Source organism: Platichthys flesus, chromosome 18, assembly GCF_949316205.1.
Source record: "Platichthys flesus chromosome 18, fPlaFle2.1, whole genome shotgun sequence".
NCBI lineage: Eukaryota > Metazoa > Chordata > Actinopteri > Pleuronectiformes > Pleuronectidae > Platichthys > Platichthys flesus.
In genome coordinates, this window is record NC_084962.1 from 13,851,962 (window position 1) to 13,869,434 (window position 17,473).

The following is a 17,473-nucleotide window of genomic DNA, read 5'->3' on the forward strand; positions in this document are numbered from 1 at the left end:
GCTGATTTTTTGGAAAATAACTTTGTCCAGGCGTTGCATCATTTTTGGGGTGACCTCAAAATCTTCATCCTGGATTTGGACCCATATGTTCTCGGCCAGACGCTCGATGATGGCGTTGGGTGATCTGAGAGTTTCAAACACCTTTGCTTTTTTAAAGATTCTCGAAACCAGCTTCATAACAATTATCCGGATGGGAAATTTTCTTCCGTCCTCTGTTGACTCTTGCTCTTCGCTGAATTCTTCAGTGAATTCAGTTGGGGTCACCTCGCTTTCTGAGCCAGACCCTTGACTATCATCCGAAGACAGACTGGCCCCTACGATCGAGCCCTCTGACACAGCTTTTTCCAAAGTAAGTGTTATCACCCTGGAAGTGAGAGGTTCTGACTGTGTGTGAAGCCACCACCTCATTACTCCAAGGAAACACCATACCATGGCAAGGATGTCAGCTGATATGATAGCACGTGGCGGTAAAACCATTAAGCTAAAGCGCTTTGGTCCGGAGGTGGTCTTGGGTCTCATCCTTTCAATGTGATTGCTGAGGATATTTTTCAGCTCATTGGTTAACTCGAGGGTTTCACCACTGAAAATATCCTCAATCCATTGAGACACATTCTGCCCCTGGTCTATCTCACCAACTACTGTTGGAAGCAGAGCGTCAATATCATTCATGACAGACTGCATTGACTGCCTACTTAACACCTTGTCAAAGGCAGGGTTGTCAGGGCTGTCAAAGTACTTGATATTCAGTCTCTCCACAAGATGACCAATGGACGCTTGGGCAAACTGTTTTGCAGCGCATGTCTTAATCCTTCCACACACTTTCTTCAGAGAGGGTGAGCTTTGGGCTGCTTCTAGATCATCTTGGTTTTGCGACATGATTTCATCCACAATCACCTCAGCAACGCCATCTGCAACCTTCTTCATCTCCAGAGTGGAGCAAATTTCCGAAGAAGATTCGGTGAACTGAGAGACCTCATCCTTGATGATCTCCTGGACAGTTTTGGATGTTTCAGACAAAAGACTTTCTCTGTCTTCTGAGATTGTCTTTGAGGAAGAGGATGATGACTGACCGACCTTCTCTCTGCTCTTACAAGGTCCACACTCACGTTTTAGATCCCTCATGAGTCCTTTGATCATTTTGCCGGCCTGTTGAATCAGACATTGCAGTCTTTTTGGAGGTGTGATACGAGGAATGGTTTCCTTCCCACTGTCCACGCTCATGGAGAGGACAGAGTTGACACACTCTGCAATCTCCTTAGCAATCAACCTTGTCAACTTCTCTGCGCTGACCAGCTTGACCTCTTCTTGAACATCAAGAGCCTGAGCAAAAATCTGAGGAAGTGTGTTGCCCAAAGAGCAAATCACACCATTCAGAGACACAGGCCCAGCGGTGCTCACATGACCCTTTAGGGTGGATTGTGTCTGTAAATAGACAATTTCCAGCAGTTTCTCTCCCAGTAGGATTATTGTGGCCACATCAGGTTGGCCTGCTTTCGAAAGATTCCGTTGTTCTGATGTCATACCATCGAAATAGGACGTCACAATGGGTAAAATGCTGTCGATGTCCATATTCATGTTTCTGATATTGTTTTCCAATACTTCTGTAATTGGCTTGGCGCTTAAATATCAGGTTGAATATCCTTGTATTCCAGGTTAGGGATAGTATGTGATAGTAAGTGATCTCTCGGTTTGCCGTAGACTACATCGAACATTCACCTATCAACTAGAGGAAGAAAACAAACCAAAGAGAGAACACACCTAAGAGAACACGCACTAAAGAGTACACACTAAAGGGAGAACACACTCACCAAAGAAAAAACGCACTAAAGAGTACACACTAAAGGGAGAACACACTCACCAAAGAGAAAGGCATCCAGGACAGCTGACATCACAGGCTGACACCAGGCTTTCCAACAAGCCACGCCCCCAAATATTGACTGTTGATGTCAGTAGCAGCGGTAGCTACCTCGATATAACACGACGCAAGCTGGTTAGAAATTGTCTGACTTTTACCAGCTCTGCAAAACATCACCATGTCACAGGACCTTCAAATATTGTGGGGGCGAGGTTCAGAACGTGCAGTTGTTCTCCTTCAGCTGCAGCACCTGGGAACCAAAGTCTATGGAACCGGCCCTATGACACTTATCCACATGACGTATCTTACGTTATATTCGTACACATTCAGAACAATTAACTGCTGCCTATTTTTCTCCAAAAGGGATGAGATGTCTTTGATCTCTACCTGACAGCTTTCTATTTACACTTAGACAAAACTGTTTTAATGACATGTAATGTCATTTACAATGACATTACATGTTTTTTGTCATTAAAACATGTAATGTTTTAATGACATTACATGTCATTGTAAATGACATGTAATGTCATTAAAACAGTTTTGTTTAGGCGATTGTTTGTGTGACGTTATTAATGATCATGTAGGTGTTTTTTTTGTCCTTTTGCGTTCAGTTCAGCGTAAACCAGACATTACATTATCATAAAAGAAAATCCTAACATATACATTACGATCACGTCTACATGTTTGATCTGATTAGATACTATCAAACCTCCCTATAAAGAAAATCTCTTTAATTCTTTGTCGTGTGAGGGTCAGATTAACATCACCTCGATGTTTAATGGGTGATAATAGAGAGCCGTTTGCTGATTATAAGAGCATGTAGTGAGCATTAAATACACGTAACCTCTTGCCACATAAGCCTCTGAGTGTTTGGTTCCGGCACATGGGAGCACAAGTGTTACAAAAAAGAAATGGCAAGGACACGTCAGGAACATTGGAATATGGAGGGAGCCGAGCCCCCTGAGACCCGGTGGAAGATCACCTACAGGAGCTATGCAAAAATAATGAGCTGCAGAGAATCAGCAGGGGACCGGGAGCGCGAGAATAAAAAAAAAAATCTGTAAATCCCATTAGAAAAATCCTACAATCATAAAAGAACAAAACAATTACATCCCTGGGAATGAGAATTATAGTAGAGATTACAAAAAAACGTAGCAAGCGTTTAATAGGAGAAAGAATGAAAGAGGGAGGGAGGGTTGTAGCGATGTGGGCCCGTAGAGACCTAGAGGTCACGTGAAGGGCGAAAAAGCGAGACAACAAATTCCCTTTGCTTCGCGGCATCCTGTGAGCCGGGGCCGCTTACAAGCCCCACAGGGACGGAGCCAACCCGACCACATACATTAGACTCAACTCGGCCACATTTCAAAAGATCCCATTTTTATTTGGAAAGCAAACCCGGAGATGTCCAGACCCTATTGTTCGGACATTTCCCAGAGTTCATGTCTGAGTCTAAGTGTCAGCAACTTGCACAAATGTTGTATTCAAACAAGACATTACTTCCTACTTATGCAACACTGTCTTTTCATCTAGCCGAGGAGACACCTTTAATTCAGTCAGGCCACCTTGAGAATAAACAGAACCAGTTTTCCAGTCAAGAGATTTTCTTACTCAAAACTATGTCCTACTTTGCTTTTTATTTCTTTCCCTCGAGAGCAGGATACAGAGAAAGCTTCAGCCTCCGACCTGCGGACGAACCCATGCTTACAGACCAGATGTCTGTTCTCCACGATCCCCGAGCTGTGTAGACTCGAGGTAATTGAGAGGCACCGAATCCTCATTCAACCTCGACAATGCATTAAAATTGATCTCACACTGCGACTCCTCTGTCACTGTCACGTATGATTTCACCGAGACGCTAGATTTCCAGCACGTGCTAGTACGACGGGAGGATATTTATGCGACCGGACAGGCAAGAGCCATCACCGCATTCCACAATCTGCTCAGGGCATGTACCCACGACTTGTGTTTGGTGATCGCCTTGACGCTGCGTTATTTATAGACAAAGGACAACTTGAAACATTTGTTTTTAGTTTTGACAGCTGGAAAAGAAATTGTGGCTCATCTGCCCTGAGAAGCACGAGCATTCCATCTTCGAGGAGTTCAGTGTGTCGCGACAATTAAAGCGTCAGATTTACAAATGAAGCACAATTCATAATCAATAGGAGGCACTGGGTTACCAAATGCAGACCCCACATACAATAACTCCTGAATCAGACGCCGTGCCGTACACAATGACACCAAATAAATCCAATAGAGCGTCCAGGGTCAATTACTGTGGAAACTGTACCCTGGATGATGAGGGACCTCTGTGGTGTGGGGGACTGGACAGTGGTCATGATGGCACTGTAGCAGGGAAGTGGAGCATATTGACCTAGGTCTGATATGAGTGTAAATCAATACAGGAGGAGCATGGTCCTCACAACGCTGAAAAAGCAGTAGTTCGAGGGTGAATCACGTCATAAATCCCCCCCGGGCTGACAGCTATGTGTGTGTCCCTCGTTGTCGCTCCCAGTAAAGGCCGAACAGCGAGTCTGTTTTCCGAGAACACAACGCCCCAGGTTCAAATCTCAGATCATCACTATCTTCAACAGCACCTCTGCTTTTCAATAGTGAAAAGATCATTCTGGTTTAGTTGAAATTAAGGCCTGATTTTCTGCTCTTCTTCCAAACCATTGTTTCTGTAGGTGGGTTCACTGCACTGAGATCAAAAAGTCTGTCCTTTAAGGGAGTTCTTATCACACTGATTGACAGCTGAGACTGACTCACCATCGATTGCCTGTGCATGTATAGTGGGAACCTGTCGACCACGGCTCCAGACTCCAAATGCACAAGATGGCAGCATTCACGCAGGACAAATATTGAACCATTCCTGAGAGGATAACCTGTCTGATATGAACAGAACTGAAAGTACATTTGGAATTAATCGGTTTTAACTGCTCTTCAAAACATTATGACAAACAGTTCCCAACCAGCAAAACACTACAGTGCACGATTTTGCCCGATCACAACGCGGTAGCTTCACCCGTCAGCTCGGAGCTCAACCAATAGCCGGCGCTGTGTGGTACGCCCTCCCTACGAGTGTACGTGTGGAAAACCTGAACCCCATTTATTCTCTGCAGCCCACATGACAGTGTGTATTTCCAATGAGCCACCCGAGCGCTGCCTGCCGTCTGCTGGGAGTAATTAGTGCACAGGTTGGTGACCTCTTAGGCATTGTTGCTCCGTATCACACACGCGCACACACTACTCTACAGATTGCTTTCTATTATTTTTTGTGTGTGGGGCCTGATGAGAAAATACAGGAAAATCAATCTTCCAACTCCACCAGCAGCTGTTTACACACACAAACACACACACACACACACACACAGAGTATTAAACTTTCGAGTTAATTTCAAGCGATTTTCTCTCTTCTGCCTCTTCCCAAATCTTTGTCCCACTCGTGTGAAAAGTGAATTGAGGTCAACGGGGGATGAGACTCTAATCCCTGTTGATTTTCGTGTGATAAGTTGCCCTCACTCCCAATCCTTTATCCCCCCCATATGCTACTGTTAGCTGCCCCGCTAACCACTGACACACTGAGTTTCCTGGACATCACCGCAGGGGGCACCACTGCAAGTTGAAAAAAAAACAACATAAGGAGACAGGGAACGTGTATCGATCCTGAGTGTTCACGGTCCACTCGAACATACAGTGCACACCAAAGTGTCGGCAGCGGCTGCTTATCTGCTCTGATGAGGCTGCTGCCGTCTCCGTCAGCCTCGTCATTGCTGCGCCAAGCCCCGGCACGTTGCATAACTGAACGCAGTCACAAACACACAACCCCGGGCCTGATCTGCACCGCGCAGCGCCATCTCCGAGAGTTGGCCGCCCGCGACTGGCAAGCCCGTTAAGCAGAGGGCAAAAAAGAAGAGAAATTTGAATAACGAAGCAACAAAACAAACAGAATAACAAATAAATGAACAAATGATCTGCGAGCTCCACTCTTTAAGCGATGGAGTGGAAGGAGAGAGAGAGAGAGAGAGAGAGAGAGAGAGAGAGAGAGAGAGAGAGAGAGAGAGAGAGCTGGATGTAAACATGTTTTTTTCCACCGTTCACTGTCCCCTCGGTCTGTAGAGACGTCCACAAAGAAAGAAGCCACAGAGTCGCCGTCATCCCTCATTGCAATCCAAGTCCATTAGCGTCATCACAGACATACACTCAGTGTGCGGTTTGATTAATCTGTGACCTGCTCCGTGATAATGTCCGTATCACGTCGGGATCCTTTAGAAACGTATCACAAACATTGAAATACGCTTATCTCTGTGAGGCTTAACAGATCCTGAATTACAATTTAACACGTTCATTTCTGTGTCCGAGACCAATAAAACATCTACTGCTGAACTAGAATAGAACACGCATGGCGTCCAGTCCAAGAGCTCGAGGTTCAGCCGTGAGTGTGGGCCCAGCTTGGAGGGTGGCACAGTGACTGAGGGAATTTGAACGAGGATTTGTGATGAAGATATGTCATAGTCACTCTGTGCATGGGAGCTACTGCCACTCGCAGCAGTTACTGTACTGCAGAGCCAGTGTGTGTGCGAATGTGTGCGGTCAAAGTTGTCTCTGCAAACATGTGCAACAGCGTCCGCCTGCATGTGCAAACGTTGCCCCCTGTATATGTCAGCACACAGGCAGTATTTGCTTGCTAACATTTGGATAAGTCATTCACCATCAAATGTGTGTGTGTGTCTGTGTGCGTGTGTGTGTGTTAGTGTCTGTGTGTGCGTGTGTGTGTCATGTGATGTCCTGCGCCTGCCGATGAGATAATCTGGCAGAGCGTGGACTGACAATTTGATCTATTGATCCGCGTCTTGCTCGCTCACAGGGAGCCTCTGAGTTATGGTGCTGCCATCTCTCGTGGCCACCACCAGTAAAGACCCATCTCCCCAGAGAGGTGAGCCACCACATTGTTACACACACAGACACACACACACACACACACAAACACACACCGCCGCAGAACACCCAGGAAACAGATGCACACACATTCAAATGGTTTTAGTAGAAAATGGTTTTAGTAATGGTTATCTGGCATAATCGGCTTAACCATGATTCCAGAACAGTAAAGATCCGACTGAAGAAGAAGTAAAGAAAGATTTGACACCGAGTTCTACAGTTTGAGCATTTTGAATAAAATCTACTGATGTTTCATACCCTACCTTATTTCTCCTGCGGTATGAGAATGCATTTCTTGACGCCCACACACATTAGTATAATAATGTATCATGCAAATGAGACTCAGAGTAATAAACAGGATGTATGATATATAATATCTTAATCTTATAGCTTTAGACTCGGCTCAATTTTTACATTTATATTAGAGAGAAAGTGTTCTCCCCCAGATTAGACCATGATCTTTGGTTAATTAGTTTTTCCATTTAGAGACTGATGGATCACACCATCGTTAAAATCCTCATTTGACGAAGGCTCTAAATATCATTACATTATACAATATATACATGGACGTAGCTAATTGTGTTTAACGAGCAGTTAGAGTTGTCACTGGATAATTAACACAACTCTAGTTTGTTGGATCCACAGAGTGGACGTAGAAAAATCCAGGTCCAGAAAGTTAAGCCAATGTGAAAGTACCTCAAATGTGTATTTCTTCAACTGCCCAGAAGGGGGCGACTCTACTGGTTGGCAAAAAAAGTCGGTTTCTGGTGTAGTCGACTCCTCACTTAATATATAACGTCAGAAAATATTTTCTCAAGGAGACTAGGGGCTCATCATTTGACAGCTGGTACCATCCAATGGGTGCAGGTCATAGATCTCGGTGTTTCAGTCAGGCTCATCACCCACTCCTTCATGTATGGTTACTCTAGCTTTAAAAAAACAAAACAAGATGGCACTGGACAAAACACCAAACTCAAGGCTTCAAGACGGCATCATGGTGGTTTGCCTCTTTCCATATCAGTGCAAAGAATCTAGACTTGTCAAGAAATAAAGGACATACTGAACTTGGAACAACAACAACAACATTTTCTGCCTATTTTGTTTTATTACGCTGCTACTCCAGTGGACAATTTATATTCATAAACTGCTTGTACAGTGGAAACCTGTTTTCCAAATGATCAACACTTCTTTTCGCAGTTGAGATATCATGTAGAAAACAACTGAGAGCAGTGTGTGTGTGTGTGTGTGTGTGTGTGTGTGTGTGTGTGTGTGCATGTTCACTTGGGCATATCTGTCTCAGTGCATTACCATACACAGATCAATAAGGGTTCTATTCTTGGCCATTAGACCTTAAAGCAGGGGATAGCCTGCCTCTCTCACTCTTTCCCCATCTATTCCCTCTCTCCCTCATCCATCGGCCTGTCCCCTCCGCTCGCTCTCCCGCAAAAACCTCCCTCTCTTCCCCTCTCTCCCTCCTCCAGACAACACCAAAGGGACATTGTCCTCTCCCCAGCTGGACAGTGGAGGCAGCAGCAGAGTCAGTGGTGAGCATCAAACACGGGACAGTTTTTGGGGGGGATCACAGAGATGACTGGCTTTGTGGCTGGAGGGATGAGTCGTCTCCTCAGTGCAGTCACGCACGCGCACGCAGACGTGCACACACACACATTTCCCCCTCCTCACACACATGCACACACTCCTGCTCTAAGTCCTCTGCCACGCTGCCAGGCTGAGGCCCTTGATCTGCCACTTCCTGTAATCCTCCACGGGACAGGGGGGCAGCCAAATGGCCTGGCAAGCCAACCGAGCAAACAAGCACACATAGCCACAAACATGCACCGACACCGAAAACAATGATTCGCTGGTAACTGCTAAAAAAAAAAAAAAAAGAATCACCTGCAAGATGTGTCTCGGAGCAGGAGTCCCAAAACGTGCAGCCTGCGAGAACTTTAACCAAAACCACAAGAGCTGCGGCCCAGCACCGCGAAAACGATGAATCATGAAATCTCCATATTGCTCCCTTCATCTGTGCCACGTCTGTATCACTGGTATCAGATTAAGAAACAGACTAAACAGCAAATGACAGGGGAAGAGGAGCAGCACCAAAGAATAAATGAATGACATACAACTCACCTTCTATCCCCCCCCCCCCCCCCCCGACTCAGATAAGCCTCTATCTGATCCACGTCGCTCACACACAAAGAGAGATTGCTCTGTGCATTCAATTTCAAAGTGACCAGCTTCAGCTCGCAGGAGCCACCTGACAGGATCGCTTCACCCAAACTCAGGAGAGTCTGAGAGGAGGCGGCGTCCCTGCCTCCTCTGAGCTGTTTGGTTATGAGATACTTCTGATGCCACTGGTGCAGCTTTTCCTTAAAACCTGAGTTTACCCAGTCTGCGGCTCAAAGGAGTAATGTACCAGCCGGCAAGACATAAGCCCCATTAAGCTTATTCACCGGTTCCTGCATCAGCTTTTACATGGAAATTCTACCAGAGGACGGATTTCATCTCACATCTGCTAATACATGTGTCCCACTGGCACAATGAAGGAATTTGTGGTTTCTGTTGAATCTGTGAATCTTCAGGAACATTTAGTCTTTGCTAGAGAACTTGGTGCAGCATTAGAGAACAAGAAAGCATAGCTCCGGCACACGGGCAGCCCAGTGTGGTGCTTTTTTTTTAAAGTCTGGTAAACATAGCTCGGCAGATTTTAAGCTCATCCCCCCCACCCTGCCTCCTGTGAGACTCTCTGTTTGTATCCTCACCTTTCCAGCACAGGTGAACGCGTCTGAGTCACCGCCATGGCGGCCGGCAGGTGGGACCGAGGGACAGCCAGGAGGCCGGCCCTTCATCACACCGTAATGAGCTGGCAAAGGTTGCCGGACAGGCAGGAGAACACATGGAGGACCTGTAAAAGCAGCCTCACACAGGCGCACTCGCAGGCGTCCTGTGAAGCTATACGACTCCCCGCGGGGCAATCTCATCGCAAGCTGTTGTCCCCGTTTGTGTAAACGTCCTCATACTGCACGAAAGCTGACGCGAGCTACCTCAGCCACATAAGTCGATATCCAAATGGATGTGGACTTTTCAATGGGGTTTGTGAGACAGTGCGTTTCAACGTAGGTAAGCAGCTGAGATATGGAATTCGAGGCTTGCTCTTCGCCTATGTTTCAATTGTGGTTGTTCCACGTGACAACATCTTGGAGCTTATCCGGGGGAAAGCAAATCAAACAGGCCCGATGCTGAATCTCACCAGCGCATACAGAGCTCCGGGGGACTGTCAACGCTTCAAATGCTACGAAAAACTCTTCAGCACGCTCTCGGAAAACGCCGAAATCCAACCGACTTACTTCAGCGTCTGCACACGGCAGCTCAGACATCTGTTCACTTACCTGCTGCCTCACAGGGGATGCAGCCGCCCCAAAGGAGCTGCCACGCCACGCGCCAACCTAGAGCAGCTCAACGGCAACGGAAAGGATACAATCTGAGGGCTCCGCTCTGGGTGCCGAAGGCCAGGATCTTCTGCACGGGGTCAAAGGCCATGGACGACGGCTGATAGGGGAAGCCATGGCGGACAGTCTGGGAGATTTGCGGAAAGATGAGGACAAAAAAAAAGAAAGAGGATGCGTCAGAGAGAAATATCAATTTGCATTTCACAGCAGGGGTGTTGTTTTGTCAGAGGATGTCACACACACCTAAACAAACGGCCCAGATGGATGTTATGAAACGTAAAGCCTGACATTATGCTGACAAGAGAGAAAGAAAGAGAAGAATGAATGCCTTATCCCCCCCGTGCATTGGCAGCCTGTTCTTCATGATAGGTGGACATTTGGCTTCACTATTAAGAATCCTTTTTAGATTCACGGGGGGCCTATTTTGAGATTTTCTTCTCCCTCTCTCATTTCTCTCTTTTTTAATCTTGTTTCGCTTCTCTCACTCCCTCCCACATGAAGTCGTGATTACACTGATGTCTGAAAACGAGATATACGGAAAACCTGTGTCAGTGAGGGGATGCAGTGCTGCTGCAGGGCCCGCCATAGGCATGTGTTCCCCGTCGCTGTGTGGCTATACGGTGTGCGACTGTGTGGCTTTATCGCATCAGTCGGCCAGCGGTGGGCCTGTTGGATTTGTTTGTTTAGTGGCAGAAGGCCAAAGCGCGTTACATAAGAAGCACTCAGTGCAGCAGAGACACCTGCCTTCCTTGCAGAAGGAACATGACAGCGGGTTTCTGTCCAGACAGACTGTGGAGGTGCGGGGGGGGGGGGGGGGTGTGGATGTGTGTGTGGAGTCCTCTTCAAAGAGACTTCAATCAGATGCCTGGCTGTTGATACACACGTTTCGGCTGCTGTGGCAATCAGGCCGTCCCCTCTCAGCCCTCAGGTGTGTTGACGCTCGGTGATGTTATCTCCATTTCTGCTTATTTACTTCAGTCGCTCTCACTCACGCACGATTACGTATTTTGGGTAAAAAAGGTTCATCTGCCCTAAAGTTGGGACTTTATGTCGGTGTTTTGGTTGATTGTTGTCATCTGTTAAAAAAAAAACAAACAGCCAACAGCAACAACCGTATCAGTCTTTTGTGATTTTGACCTCCAGAGGCACAAAGACACGACGCCATGTGAGATAAAGCCTATCAGCGGGCTGTGGCAGCTGAAGGTTGTGTTCTCAGCAGCTTGTCCCACGTGAAAAAAAGGATAACAAGTGCACTCACCTCACAATTCACAACGATATTAAAACCTACAATTGCGTTGAGAAATCCAACAACCGGAAAAAGCTTGCAAAAAGGGATAAACAAACAACCTTGACGGGGGTTCGATCGTGTGGGATAGATAACACACTGTGGTGTCGATTAAGAAAGGCCACACCGAAACCATTAGGGCTACACTCTGGGAAACACTTGATTTACCATTAGGGTGGGTTAAGGCGCAGAACGCACAGCATGTAAATTGCACGCGTGTTTATCAACCTCATCTGTTGTTGGGGCAAATTCCGACAGAGGAGGAGGGCAAGCCAGTTTTTTTTTTTTTTTTCCAACAGCAGGCTCCCACGACAGGCGCCACCAGTCCCCACTGGATCAATGATGTGGGGGTAAAGAAGAGACCAGTGTGTGTGTGTGTGTGTGTGTGTGTGTGTGTGTGTGTGTGTGTGTGTGTGTGTGTGTGTCAGTGTGTGGGGAAAGAGAGGGAGTGGATGGAGAGAGCAATAAGGTGGCATCGACCAGAAGAGCACAGTCCCTCTAATCCTAACCCAGTGTATTATGCAAGAGGGGATCAGTTTGGCCCTGCCCCTCCATATGACAGTTCATGCCAGGCGCACACGCTTTTTCACAGAGGGTATAGCCGCTGCTGCGACACCCAACGTGACGAGATCCTTCTAAAAAAAAAAAAATTCCAAGTGCAATTCAAAAGAAATGCGTCCAAATATGAATTCAGTCATGTTTCTTGTCCCGTGGGCTGGAGAGCTGTGTTTGCGCATAGTAGGGACGGCGTGTCACAGTAAGTACGATGCCTCGGGAAGCACTGAACGCTTCACTGATCCCCCGTCAGAGAGGGGTTTTAAAATAAACCTTCACTCAGCCTCTTGTACGTTCAGGAAACGAACATGCTCACCAATGCATTTCACTGTGCAGAGCTCATTCCACCTGCTGGAAGGAGATGCGCATCACCCAACAGTGGGGGGATAAAAAAACTACGCGCAGAGGACATGGCACGGGGAGATGACAACATGGGAATCGCGTGTGCGTGTGTTTGTGTGTGTGTGTGTGTGTGTGCACGCACCTTGCAGAGCTGGAAATGCTCGGACTGGAGGCTCTCCTGGATCAGATGGTTCTCCTGTGGCCCCACTTGCACGGACGGGGTGGAGGAGGACGCCTCTTTCAAGCCGTCCAGCACCTTCCTGATGTTGAACTTCTTCATCTTCACACTGCGCAGACACACAATTCAGAATCAGCCGCACAAGACACAAGGGGGGGGGGGATGCCACTTTCTGATGCACGCACATACACACACACACACACGCGCGCTCTCTATCTCCTGATTCCCTGTGTAAATCTCACATTGTTAGTGCTCGGGCTTTATCGCAGTCTCCATGCTGGAAGGGCTCTGGTGCGCACTGCCTCGCTTACGGGGGCCCCCCCCTCTCTTTGCTTGACGCGGAAATCTTGGAGAATCTGGAGACGGAGGTGGATGAGGAGGAGGAGGAGTAGGAGGAGGAGGAAGAGGAGGAGCGGTGTGTGGATGATGATGATGATGATGATGATGGTGGTGGTAGTGGTGGTGGTGGTGGTAGTGGTAGTGCGTCGGTGGTTAATTCAGCTCGGAGTCCGTGCTGTGCCCCACTGCGTCTCGGTGGCTCCGCTCGTCCTCTCTCGGCGTCTTCCCTCGTCCCTCTCCCCTCCCCTCGCTCCTCGGCGGTCTCTCGGCCGTGCGCACCGCTCAGCCAAGGCGGAAACGCAGAGCAGCGGTGGCGGTGGTACTGCTGCTGCTCCTGCTGCTGCTGCTGACGCTCCTGCGCATGTCTGACAGAGCAGAGGCTTCGACACAAATCCCGCCACCTTGCCAGCCCTCTCTCTCTCTCCCTCTTTCCCTCTCTCTCTCTCTCTCTCTCTCTCTCTCTCTCTCTCTCTCTCTCTATTTCATCCCCTCATCCCTCCCCTCCTCCATTCTCCCTCTCTCCCTCTCTCCCTGTCGCTCTCTCACGCACACTGTTGTAGGTTTTTGCTCCACTGCACCTGGTGATGCTGGTGTTGTTGGGATGCTGCAGCGTTGTGCGTGTTTGTGTGCGTGTTCCTGTGTGTGTGGAGACAGACGGGACTCAAGCCTTCATTCTTTCCACTAAACCCTCGCCCTGTAACCACTCCGCCTCTGCTTGTGTGCCTGCGTAAAAAAACACCTCGCCATGTTCAAGACCACTCCAGCTCAGTGGGCAGAGGATGGATGGAGGGATGGAGGGATAAAGGGATGGAGGGATGGAGGGATGGAAGTGTACTAGTATCCACTGAGGGTTTTGAATAATGGAAACACAAATCTCATTGCACAGCGTTTTTTCTCGGTGGATTTAAGACAGAAATCCATGAAATTTGGCCTCAGTCACACATGAAACGAGGGAGGGAAAGAATCAATTGACCCATTTTACTTGACTCGAGATCCATCAGCACACAGTCCAGTGACTTGGTTCAAAGATGCTACAGGACACATTAGCAGCCCATAAAATAACCCAACAGCTGAGCGAGTCAATGCATCTGTTAGTACCCATGGTGACTATGCTTTCTTAGTCTTGGCGTAGTCCCACAGTCTACCTGTTATTTATAACCCCCCCCCCCCCCTTCCTCTTGATGTGTAGAAGCCTCCACAGCTGCAAGTGTGACTTCATGCAGGAGTAACACTGGCATCGTGAGAAGCTACACTGACGAGGGGGGAGGTTTCTCGAAGCCCCCCTGTGTCTGACAGCCACGGCGACATTAACCCTGAAACAACCTATCAGAGATTAAGGCTGTAAAGTGCTTATTTAAAGGTTCAGTGTGTAGGATTAAGTGACATCTAGTGGTGGAGGTGTGTGTTGCAGCTGAATACCCCTCGCTTCACCTTCCCCCTCCCCCTCCAAACATGAGACAGAACCTGGGATAGCCTTTAATTGTCATAACGACTCCAAAGATGTTAAGTTTGTCCAGTTTGTGTTACTGTAAACATGGCAGCCTCCGTAGAGTGGACCCTCTCCTCATTCAAATATAAAGGGCCCATTCTAGGTTAAAGAAAACAATTCACTAGGATTATTTTATATTCAATTTTGTCAATAGAACCCCATATACGCTCTGGACTAGTTTTCTATCTCCTCCAATGTTCAATGTTGGTATGATGGAGCGGTCAGCTGGCTCAACACAAGAAAGTCCTGCTATGTGTGTGTGTGTGATGGTGAGTGTGAATAGTCCTTTATGTGTGTGTCAGCCCGATGGGAAACTGGTGATTTGACCAGGGTGTGTTTGGCCTGTGGCCCACAGCGTGCTGGACCCACGCCTTGGTAAAGATCATTCTGTAGCTGAACGGCCATATTGGAGCCATCACATAATTAAGGTAGCTTCAGTTTTCCTCGGAAGTGTCATTACTGGCAAACCCAACAAGAATAATTGTGGTTTCTGTCGAGCTGTACATCTCAAAATGTAAACCCGATATCCACAACACTAGGCCGAGGCCAAACGCTCTGTCTTGTACTCTTGAAAATGAACTTCTACAACGTGCGACTCCAAACAAACACCATTGACTCGATGACCTCCCTCATCATGACACTCTATCAGTACTTCTGAAAGCATCTGGACACACTACTCTGAGGATCAACCACCCAGACGATTTGATCTCGAGTTGTTTCCCCTCGGAGGCGTCAGCGAGTCGAGCTCCGAGCCTCGGTGCAGCTGCGTTTGGCCGTAAGGTCACGGATGAACGTATCATCCTTGACAATCTCAGCTGAGGCCGCTCATGCTTGAGTGACACTGACATTGCCACCTGTCTGGGCTGTTTGCTAACATGCTCATCCCCGACAGGTCCCCGCCGGCAGCAGGGACGGGGGTGCCGTAGTGGAAGTAATGTCTGTTTGCGTGCTTGCTGACAACACCTGATGCCAACTCTGTCCCGAAGTCCAAAATAGGGCCTTTCTACATCCACCATAACTGCAACTCTTTATAATCAATGCTGATTATGTGAGCCGGTCTCCGCGTAAGCTGTCCTTTGTTGAGCTGCAGCTGATGTAAAGAATGCATCAAGGAAATGAAGGTGCTACTGAATAAAAGGGCACCAAAAGATATGAAGAGGACCGGGCAGCAAATTATGGATTCAGTAATCATACCAGGGAGGCTCGAGAACAACAGTCGCAATACTGATTTGCATAATGAACTGAAATTGACCAAACGCACCTTCCAACCACAGCGGATATCGCCTGATCCAGAATAAATTACACAGGCAAACAAAGAGGTGCTTATTAGTCAATTCTTGCATGTGTGCGAGAGAGAGTGATGTGTAAGGGGAGGGCTTTTTGCGACTCTGACATCAGTGATTTAATTTAGCACCATTGTGTTGGACCGAGGCCATTCATCTGGCCGCATTGTGTGCATGTGTGAGTGTGTGTGTGTGTTGTATTTGGAGGCTGACTGCTGTATTTGTGTTCTTTGATAAGGCTTTTCCATTGAGGCAGCGCTGTATTCACCTTTTTTTTCCCGAAAAGGGCAAAGTGCAAGAGAGCAGGAGGATAGAAAAAGAGAGAAAGAGGGGGAAGGGACAAACGGAGGTGTAAAATCTCAAATTTTTCCACACTGAGAATGCAAGCAGTGACACCAGAGCAGAAAATGGCTCTTAACTCTTGGAGCCAAAAATATCCATCATTTTAAAGCTGCCATCTTGACCTGGTTGGAGCCAGAGGACATGGCACGGGGAGATGACAACATGGGAATCGTGTGTGTGTGCACGTGTGCGTGTGTTTATGTGTGTGTGTGTGTGTGCACGCACCTTGCAGAGCTGGAAATGCTCGGACTGGAGGCTCTCCTGGATCAGATGGTTCTCCTGTGGCCCCACTTGCACGGACGGGGTGGAGGACATCTAATCGAACATCTGCCAATATCTGAACTACCTGCCTACCTTAAATGACAGAAACCATCTTTAAGGGGGAAAAAAGATTGAACGTGTACTTTGATTTTCTAGTTTTGCCTGTGTCCCATCCACTAACATGGATGAGGTGGACACCTATACTGCAGCCAGCCACCAGTTGGCAATCAAGACGCTTTGTAGCTTCACTTTTGGGTAGCTGTCATGTCGTCCAGGTCGTATACAGACTATGGGGAAAAAGTATAATCTGATTCCACCTACAGCATAACAGCAAAGTTTCAGAGTGACAGCCTGCTGGTCACTGTGCTCTGACTGTTCCAACAATCCATGTGTTTTTCTGGGTTGATGTAACCATGTAACCGAGGTTGTTTTATTTTTTTAACCATTTGGCTGCTGAGTATTTGTGAATTCCTGCTCAACCCTCTCCAGACACCCAGCATCGTTTCAACGCTTCTTTCAAATCTCCCCCTGTCTCACAGTTAACTCCCTTCTTAAGATCAACTGTGCCGACTAATAACATCAGTGGAAAACACTCTGCCGTCCATTATCTATGAATTATCATTCAACCCAACAAGCCTGGGACGTGTGCACAGTGAGCACATACGGATCTCACAGCCCTCATGTACATTAGCCGAGCGCTAATTGAATGCTAATCCCGGGTCAGAGGTGAGCATGGATGAGCCGGGAGAATCTACAGCCTGACGACCACGACTGACTGTATCAAACAGCTCGTGCATTAGTCTCCTGCCCGGGCCTGAGATCAAAGGACGTAATTATACATCAGCAGGGGCTCAGGTACACGTCAGGCAACATGAACATGGTAATAAAATACAGTTTAAGCTACATCAGTGTATAGTTGACATGTTATTTTAGAGCTTATGTAGAAACACTAGCATGGCAGAGGGGAGGGGGGGGGGGAGTGTGTTGTTGGACTGCATATTGTAGAGTGAAGCGAGAAAACCGACCTACACATGCACATTTGCATATATTACACAGATGTTTGCATAAAGATGATGAATTTGCATCTGCATACGTCACACACATGCATCTCGACACTCCGATCCTACAGGATAGGATTATACGTTCTCTCATTCTGC

The 17,473-nt window shown here is 47.5% G+C and overlaps 1 protein-coding gene across 2 annotated transcripts in view; it reads right to left on the reverse strand.

Moving 5' to 3' along the window:
• Positions 1-13,350, reverse strand: part of stxbp5a (syntaxin binding protein 5a (tomosyn)) — an 86,981-nt gene extending 73,631 nt beyond the window's left edge. For both annotated transcript variants that reach the window (XM_062411833.1, XM_062411834.1), the window contains exons 1-3: positions 12,845-13,350; positions 12,567-12,711; positions 10,272-10,369 (exon numbers count right to left, since the gene is read on the reverse strand). In XM_062411833.1, coding sequence (XP_062267817.1) covers positions 10,272-10,369; positions 12,567-12,704 — 236 coding nt within the window. In that variant the 5' untranslated portion in view covers positions 12,705-12,711; positions 12,845-13,350. The remainder of the gene's footprint in view (positions 1-10,271; positions 10,370-12,566; positions 12,712-12,844) is intronic.
• Between the last annotated feature and the right edge of the window lie 4,123 nt (positions 13,351-17,473).